Genomic DNA, 9,286 nt, shown 5'->3' with positions numbered 1-9,286 from the left:
CTTCCTCGCCTCCTGGACCGTTCTCATGGGTCCAATACCATACGCTAAGCATCTTACTTCTGGCGCCCGGCTGCCCTTCACGGCCGCCTACTTCACCTCCATCGCTCTGACTCTCTATTTCGCCGTTGGTGTGAGTATAAAAAAAATATCCATACATCCCTGTTCCCTGTCCTTGCTCTATTTCTCCTTTCTTTGCTCTATCCGCCTTTCCGCAGCCTTGAACACGCCCACGCACACCCTCCTTCACCAACATCATCTTTCCCTTCCTCCCCCCCTTGCCCTCCCCCCCTGAGCTATATCACCACCATCTTCGAGCTACCCTGCAGACAAATATGACATCATTCTTTACACCTGTGTTTTATGACTCTTTATCCCTCTGCACACCCTTTATTCCACCAGCCATCGCGCCCGGGATTCGTTTCACATATTTGTTTTATTCTCTACGTCCGGGTATAACGGATAACGTCACTGACCTGGTCCTTGTCTATAGCTGCATTCAACTATTCTAACCCTCATATCATCTGTCTGCCAGCTCGTGGCTCTCATCTGGTATCTCATCAGTTACTTTCCCATGGGAAGTACAGGGTTGAGAATGGTTGCTCGTGTCGGCACAGGTAGAGTAGCAGCCTGGATGAACGATTAACCTGTTTCTATTCCCCCCCCTTCTTCTCGTTACTGTTTACATATACCCCTTTTAAGTCAACATTGATGTAGTTATGTCTGTAGTAATATAGCGTGCTGGCCACTTTGGAATCATGATAATAATTGTACCTTACTTCCACACCAAGCTTCATGTACCTTAACTTTTTGAGCAGCGAGTTCAGGTCCACCTAACAAATACATCGATCTACCTACGCATAACAACCCCCACGACACCCTCCACAACCTTTACAGAAGGAATCCTCGCCTCCCAAATCCCACTCTGTTCGCCCGCACCCATTTCCAACCATCGCTTCAACAGGTCGTTGCTCTCCTTCGGCTTGACACTCGCATTCGCCGTTCCGATCGTAATATGCGCAATCTCATTCGCACAAGGCCACGTTGGTAATAACTCTCCTTCTTCAGCCTCCCCTAGCGTCGCCGACGCCGCCGCCACCCCCGTGGCCGTCGGGCCAGGCAAAATACGTGCAACAATAGCCATGATGCGCTTATCCCATACGAGAGTTTCGAGGCGGACGGATGCTGTTCCTAGTCTTGGCGTGGGTGTTCCTGTAACGGTGGCTGAGACCACGCCCGAGCCTCCTCCGCCTGAGTTTGAGCCTGTGCTCGAGGGCGCGGATGACGACGCTGCCTGGTTAGCGATGGCTTGTTTGTACAGGTCTGTGTATGTGCGCCATGTGTCAGGCTGGTCGGCGCTGGAGGCGCGGTGGATGAGAGTTACGTGGAACGAGGGCTGGATGCGGCGGGAGTTGGTGAGCAGGCGGTAGAGATGAGAGTAGTCCGATGATGGGGACGCGTCGAAGATGGAAGCGAGGGTTGATTTGATTGGGGCAGAGGGAACGGAGATGTTGAAGTATTCTATCTTTTTGACCAGTTGGTCTGGCGTCTGTAGCTTCTGATGTTGATTCTGGTGCTGCGGAGGCTGCTGTTGTCCTTTGGATTTGCCTTGGAAGCTAAGATCGTGTTTGATGTCGACGGTATAGCCCTCCATCGCTTCTTTGATAGCTGCATCGAGCTCCGAGGCGTCTGGCTTCTCCCTCTTCATCAGCTTGGGATAATTGGCGTAAAAGTAGTCTACGATGGTCTCTAGATTCTCTCTCGAAGACGCTGCGACGTCTAGATCGATCACTCCTTCAAATTGGCTGTCTGGCTCACGGCCGGTGTCAACAGCTTCAAATCGACGCAGGAATCCTTCCATTATCTGTAGGATCTCGCTTTCGCTCTTGCTGCCTGCTCGGATGGTCTGGTGGTTATCTCCCCGGTCCAGCACTCGCTGCTGCGTTACCCGTCGGATATCGTCCAGCATCGACTTCTTCGGCTCGTGAACCCAGTGAAGGGCAATGAAGTGGGCGTCCGGAACGAGGGCCTGCATATCGGTGAAAAGCTGCTCCCTCTCGCGCTTCTGGTGGTTGTTGCGGTCTGCTATAACGCAGCTGTGACTGTTCAGCTCACCGATTAGTCCCTGGACGAACCGCTTAGGTCTGTTTCCTTTGCCCTCAACGTTGTCGTTTTGGAAATGACCCCATCCGAACAGTTTGACGAGAGCGACAGCCACAGTCGTCTTGCCACATCCGATTGAAGCGATAGGCACCAGGACGAAGTCCTTGTCCTGAGGGACACAAAGCTCCTCTCCCTCAGCTGCTTCCATAGCTATAATCTCAGAGCCCTTGAGGCCCCGTTCTTTTAAGAAACCGTCGCGCATGGCGATGATACCATGATTTTGGTTGTATCGTTTGCCCAACTTGGGGTCCTTTGCGAGCTGTTTTCTAGCATATTTTAGATACTCCTCTGATATCTTGACGTGTTTCCTGAACGTAGGGACTTTCCCAGAGATCAGCTTCTTGGTCGCCTCCCGCCATTGGCGGTACATCAGATACGGCTCCTCGAACTTGTACTTGAAGAACCAGTCCTGGTAGGGCAGCGCGTTGGACTCTCGCATCTGACACCGGATCACAAACCCTTCAGTGTCTCTCCCGTCCCAGGAACCTGTCTCTGCACAGCCTTCGAGGAACTCCCTGACAGAGGTGATATCATCTTTTACGAGGAACTGTGCCTTTTTGAACCCCCATGTGTCCGCAAAGCGATGCACATCAGAGCTCCTGACGGTTGCAAACTCAGGCAGGTTGTAGTTTATGCCGTGCAAGTATATTCCAGACTCTTCTTCCGAATAAGCAAGGACATGCTCCTCGAAGCTGTCATCACACAGCTCACCCACAGCCGTAGCATTCATACTCCGTAGCTCCGTGGCGAGATCCCGCTCCGTCTTGCCAACAGACTCGACATGTCTCTTGACCCAGGCACGACCAACCTCTGCATGGCTCATCTCCATATCCTGACGCGAGCCGGTGGAATGCTTACTACAGACCAGCAGTGTACCGTCCTCCAGGCCAGAGATGAAGATGATGCATCCATTCTCCTTAACGCTCAACTCATACGGCCCACGGGTATTATCTTCGATATTTCTCCATCTGGTAGAGTTGACTTCCTCGATATTGAAGAACTTGTCGTATCCTCTGACTGCAATCTCTGGCTTTCCAGCTCTGTTGACGGTCGTGAACAGGCCTCGCGCGTAGGTGGGCAGTCCGCCCTTCTTGTAGTCCCAGTCCTGGAACCGCCACGAGTCGACAGTGATATCTGACCCGGTGACAGAGAAGGTCGACTTCTTGCAGCTGAACGCTCGCTTGACCTGTTTCTTCTGTGCGGCCTCCAGTCTCTGAACGAGCTGGAGGACCTGATGGGCGTCTTGTTGCGCCATGAGGGTGAACGGCGAGCTGGAAAACGAACGACGGACGCAGTAGAGGCCAATAGACAGTACGGCAGAGCTGTATCTACTCTTCCTTTGCCATATAGACCTGCTTGAGCCCAGGATGGACATTAAATATATTTATGTTCGCTCACCAGCTTTGGTGAATTTAAATATTTACTTGAGTCACAGAAAGCGTTTTGTAGTCGACTTGGAGCATCGCAGTGATTGGTCAGTTTCTTTTTTGCAAATAACATACAAAATGACTGACATCTAAAAACATTTGATAGACAGTCTACGGAGTATATATAAGAATGATTCCTCTTTATCTTATTATCACTTATTCCCGCCTCTTTGTACTATTATACCAAGGGCCTATCTATAGATATTTTCCCTGGAAGCTACTGGGAAGACTGCAGGCATTAATCTCGTTGATATGGAGGGCGCTAGGTTCAATATAGGGCATTAGGCACTAGGCAACCTGGAGTAAACGGGCATACTGGACTTGGTCCAAGGTCGCTGCTAGTGCCAGAATCGAGAAAAGCGTTAACCGGTACTTGTTTATAGCTGGGTCCACCGGTCCTCGTTGACCATTGCAATACCGCATTCTATTTGCTGCTGCATCGTTGGAAAATGACCACCGGCAGGCAGATCCACGTTGTGATATTTTTTTTGGCCAAGGGTAAATTTCTTGAGATCAGTGTAAGTTAATATTGACTAGTAATATCAGATGGGTTGAATTAATCCTCAGCTTGAAGACACCATTTGTCTAGGGTCATTCTGGTATGGAAGTACTTACATGGAGTGAGGAAGAGGCCACAGTAGATTGCGGTCAAACAGTTACATTGCACCTTGATCGCGGGTTGCATTTCACCAATAGCGTGGTCGGTTCTCGCTGATAACATTTCTCCAGTCCTCGCCATATTCACTCTTCCAGATCTCTGCAATTTCTCGGGAAACTTCGTCGCTGATATCTTTCCATGGTCCACCGCTATCCAAGTAGGTAGAGGGAACAATATCTAGAGAGTGTCCTGCCCAAACTCCCCGGTGGATCCCCTCCCAACCCATTGACGTGAAGTCGTCGGTAGACCAACAGACTCTAGAAAGAATAACTTCGCCAAAGCCTAGTACGTTAATTAGGGGACCTTTAATATGCTTTTTCTGTAATGCAACTGCTGTAGGGAGAACGAATTCACGCGTTGTCAAATTCCTGAGAACCCATTCCTGACTCTCGGGGTAGAAATCAGAAAGAGTCGGATGTGATACCCCTAACATATCATCCGGACAAGGGTCCTTATGAATATATTCAAGACAGATGTGTAGCAACTTGGAGGGAAAACTCCCACCGTCGCTCCTATAGACACGGTACCGATTAAAGGCTACACCATAAAGATTGATAGGCTTGTTGGCGTATTCGTCTGGCAGGCCGTCTTCCAATTCATCCACGTCCAGCCCTTCTTGCAGATCACGAACATCCTTAGAAGATAGTAGCCCCTGGGGATAAATGACATTTCCACCACGGTCGGTTCCATCGCCGACGCAAACAACTGGTGTCCCAGCCAAACGGCCCAGGTAGCTTGCAAAATACTGCTTGATTTTAAACCTTGCTATGTCCCAGAATTGCTGGCAGGTGATCCCCAGAATAAAGACTCCTTTAATGTCCAAAGAGTCAAAGATAAGATGGTGTATCTCATTTGGCAGCCGTAGGAGCGGAGGCCGAGCAGCATGAGAAGCAGAAGAACTGTCTAACCGCCGTCGCTTTTTTCGTGGAATAACTTTCCCTCGGATAACGAGGGGCTCATCCGTGTCTTCTACATGGACAACAGGCCTGGCAAAGAAGGGAACGAGTTGGAAGGCAGTACCGTCAAAGAGGACTTCACCAAGCTTGCCACGCCACCCAAGTCGGCGGCGGCGATGAGGCGCTATAAGGCAAAAGCTTTGGCCCATTGTGATGATGACCAGAAGAAGGATTGAGCCTGAGTTGGACCCGAGCTGAGCATGAAAGATGTTGCAAGTTGAAAGATGTTGCAAGTTAGAAGAAGAGAACAACTAAGCGCGACGTGGAGCGTGCACTACAAGGAGCCGCGCGTTTGCCTAATGCGGAAATTACAGACGCAAGCGCGCGACAAAAGGACTCATGGATAGGCAAGATATAGAAAAAGGCGACATTATCGGCGGTGGTTGAACGTGAATGGGAGCTATTTGTATTACTCTATGGAGCAGAGTCGGGAAGAAAAGAAATATTCATCGTAACCGCTAGTTATGGGTCGGGCTCTGGACTGATAGTTAATAGAATCTCCCTAAGGGTACGGGAACTACAAGCTACTAGTCAATAATGTTCTTCTGCTATACGTATCTTCGACTCTTTGAACTTTATAGTAAATTTAACAAGTTGTTTATAATCATTGGTAAAAAGTACTTATACATGGGGAGCTAGATGGGCACTTTAAACTATTCTTGGTGGGCCGAAATCACAGAACGTCTTCCTCACGCTACAAGAGCTTGACCAACTGCCTAGACGCCGCAAAGGATCTAGTAAAACACCACAAGGAGATCACCGACGGAGCCTTACCATGGCGAATCCTTATGTCCTCGCATCGGACAACTCGCCCGCGCTGCTACCCCTCCTGCGCGCAAACCCTGCGCTCGCCTCTGAGCAGGACGAGCATGGCTACTCTCTGCTCCACGCCGCCGCATCTTACAGCCATCTCGACCTCCTGCGCACCCTGATCGATGAGTTCAAGGTAGATGTTAACCTGACGGACGAAGACGGCGAGACTTGCCTGTTTGTTGTGGAGTCTGTGGAGGTAGCCCGCTATCTGGTCGAGGAGTGCGGCATAGACAAGACGAAGAAGAACGACGAGGGTTTCACGGCCGCAGAATCCATTACAAATGACGGTTCGTTCCCGCTTGTTGCTGCGTATCTGAACGATATCATCAGTGCAGACGTGAAGCTGGACGGGACAGGGAATGCGCTGCCATCGAACGTGAAGGTGTCATTTGGTACAACCGAGCAAGGCGATGTTAACCAGGAAGTGCCTATCGATTCTGCGTTCAGGCAGAGGATAGAGGAACTAGCTGCAAGGGGGGATTTTCATAGCGAAGAGGGTCAGCAGGAGTTACGCGGTCTTGTTACAGATGCGCTTCGAGGGTCAAATACGGAGTCACAGCGAGATACCAAGCGGCGGTTAGGCTGAGTCCTTCACCGTCCATTGAACGATTGAAACGACAGAACCTGTTCTTATGACCTGGAGGTGTACTACACGCCGTTGGTACACATTGATATAGAATAAAAAAAAAATGCGATCACATACCAACATTCCAATCCTCATTCAATACGTGTTACCAATGGATTGTTTATTTATTTATTTTTTCTTTTACTGCCAACTCAGCAACTGTGACGACTGACTACAGACACTGCAGAGACTTTCAAAGCAAAGGAAACCTTTTTCAAAAACCGGTTGATAACGACTGTAACGAAGCTACATCGCATCTGCAGTCCGGATAGCAATACTTCTGAGACTGCCATACCTACGGATGTCATGTGTCTCGTTTTACAATCATGGGCTACAGCCACAGCACCACCACCGCCGCCATCTGGAAATTCACAGGTTAGCTGTTGAACCAGCCGCTGCCGAGATGGAGGACCAACACTCGATCTTAATATACATGAACTGGTCCTTGAAATGAGTTACCATCGGCCGTCCAGAAGCCCTGTGCTTCATTCTGCACCCTAAAAGCCTATACGTACGGAGTACCGTATAGGAGCATTGGTGCCCAACACGGTGTTTGGGTTGCCCCCAATATCTCAAGGGTAGCCAATGGCTACAGGGTAGATCGTCTGCATGAAAAGTAGTTCCATGTGAGCATGTCCCTGCAAGCTTCTATGAAGCAGATAGAGACCACTATTGGATCGCCTACCATGTAAACAAATATTCGACAGCCAATGGGTGAAGCCTCAGGGGTTTCCCGGAACTGCCTATTCGGGCCTAGGCAGAGTCGTACATGGTATATATACAGCCTGCAGCTCTGCAGCACAGCATGAGATTCGAACATTCGCTAAATTGCCCCTTGAGGAACACACTCACTCACTCTCCCTCTCCCTCTCACAATTCCCACACAGTCCCATACAGGTTTTCCAACACTCATCATCATCGTCGAACAGATCGATGAGGATGTTCCTCCTTGACACCAATGCTACTCTCTCTTGCTCTTGACATGGTTATCGCTCCGCTAATGGGCGGGTCCCGCATGGGGCGTGAAAATTTCCCCCGCGAAGGACTAAAGAAGCGGCCAGCCCTTTATTAAGAATAGATATAGAGACACCATATATGGGCCGGGACGGCCCGCAATAGCCTATCCTTTTACTCCGTGGAAGATCCACCGGGCGCAGGGAAGGATACAGATATTTACTCTTCGATATATTATGTTTTACAAGAGACAAGCACCATATCACCCACAGAAAATGGCGGTTTCCATATGTCCACTGATGAAGGAAGGGCGACATTTCTAGGACCAAATACTACTGGATGCGGACGGTGTATAGAAATTCATCAACGCTGATGAGATAGGAAAGCCAACGGCCAATGAGATCGAGGACGAATTCTTCGGCCGTTTCAAAGAGTTCCGAACGATAAGGAGAATGTCCTGGTCGAGTACCAGGAGTCAATTCTCACCACGCTAACATCCGAGAAATGAACGACGACCAAGGAACGAAACACCTCATTGATTTCAGGTACTGACCGAGCTCGTACGGTTCCGAACAAGAAGAGAGAGAGATGCATGCCACCCGGTCGATGTGTTCAAGGAAGAACCCCGACCAAATGACAACGTCAACACCTAATGGAAACGGTAGTTCAACCAATATCTTCAATGCCAACATCTTACCACTTTCGAAACGTCCCGAACGACCCTCGTTCCCGGCTTTCCAGCGGCAATCGACATGATGACCATAACCAAGGATTGAAAGCGTGGAAGCCCTAATGGCCGGGGCTTGAACCATACTGAATCGCCACAAATATAGCGTTGCTGCAGCTAGATAGAGATAACCAAGGAATAATTGCATCAGCAAAGATACCCCTTGGTGCTAGTGCGGCTCTCTTGTTCGGAGCACATTGATATCCGTTTTTCAGCCATCCGCGAAACCTAGCGAACAACGTCATGAACCTGGACTACATACGAACCTCATTAGATGCATTGGATACATTGGACGCCCGTCAGTAATATGGGAATGCGACATCTTTCCAAGTGTGATACAAGGATAAGGCCAACCAGACGAAAGGCTCATGGAGGAAGGATACGTAAGGACTGGGTCGGGAGCCGGCCCAAGGACTACTAACTGGGAAGTACACAGTTACATCATGTATTATATATACTGATACGGCTTTTTCCTACCAAACATAGGTTTTCTTTTATGATCGCTCGATCCTGTATTTAGAGACCGGCCTGACATGATGTCAGGCCCGAGTGGGAGATTCAGGGAGCCTAGCGAGCCACCAGCAACAGCAAAACACTCGTTGGAGACCATCACAATAATCGATTTCTCTCCTCCCTGTTATTTCACTTTCTCTTTGTTGGAGATCATCACAATAACCGACTTCTCTTCTTCCTGCTATTCACTTCTCTTTCTGTTGGAGATCATCACAATAATCGACTCTTCTTCCTGCTATTCATTTCTCTTTCTGTTGGAGATCATCACAATAATCGACTTTTCTTCCTTTTAGTTACTTTCTCTTCACTAGAGCTCATCACAATAACTCAGCTTCTCCTCTTTTAACTTTCTCTTTCCCGTACTTCATACATGGGATGGCATGTAGGCAGGGAAGCCTGGCTCAGCGTTAATGTCAGTTAGATTAGCATACAAGGAATGAATATTATTCTATT

General features: G+C 49.1%; 3 protein-coding genes across 3 annotated transcripts; 1 reads left to right on the top strand and 2 right to left on the bottom strand.

Annotated features, from left to right (window-relative positions):
* Positions 1-847: 847 nt before the first annotated feature.
* MCYG_06261 (tRNA ligase) lies at positions 848-3,415 on the bottom strand (the record flags this gene model as incomplete). The annotated part of the gene is made up of 2 exons (XM_002844251.1): positions 848-2,082; positions 2,113-3,415. The coding sequence occupies 2 exons, from the start codon at positions 3,413-3,415 to the stop codon at positions 848-850; spliced, it is 2,538 nt and encodes an 845-aa protein (XP_002844297.1).
* An 858-nt stretch (positions 3,416-4,273) lies between these two features.
* Positions 4,274-5,350, bottom strand: MCYG_06260 (conserved hypothetical protein; the record flags this gene model as incomplete). Its single annotated transcript, XM_002844250.1, has 1 exon — positions 4,274-5,350. The coding sequence occupies one exon, from the start codon at positions 5,348-5,350 to the stop codon at positions 4,274-4,276; it is 1,077 nt and encodes a 358-aa protein (XP_002844296.1).
* Positions 5,351-5,976: 626 nt separating this feature from the next.
* Positions 5,977-6,911, top strand: MCYG_06259 (ankyrin repeat protein; the record flags this gene model as incomplete). Its single annotated transcript, XM_002844249.1, has 2 exons — positions 5,977-6,590; positions 6,827-6,911. 2 exons carry the CDS (start codon positions 5,977-5,979, stop codon positions 6,909-6,911), a joined length of 699 nt encoding a protein of 232 aa, XP_002844295.1.
* Between the last annotated feature and the right edge of the window lie 2,375 nt (positions 6,912-9,286).

The sequence above is a fragment of the Microsporum canis genome, genomic scaffold (genome assembly GCF_000151145.1).
Source record: "Microsporum canis CBS 113480 supercont1.6 genomic scaffold, whole genome shotgun sequence".
Taxonomy (NCBI): Eukaryota; Fungi; Ascomycota; class Eurotiomycetes; order Onygenales; family Arthrodermataceae; genus Microsporum; species Microsporum canis.
This window is presented reverse-complemented; position numbering and strand designations above follow the sequence as displayed.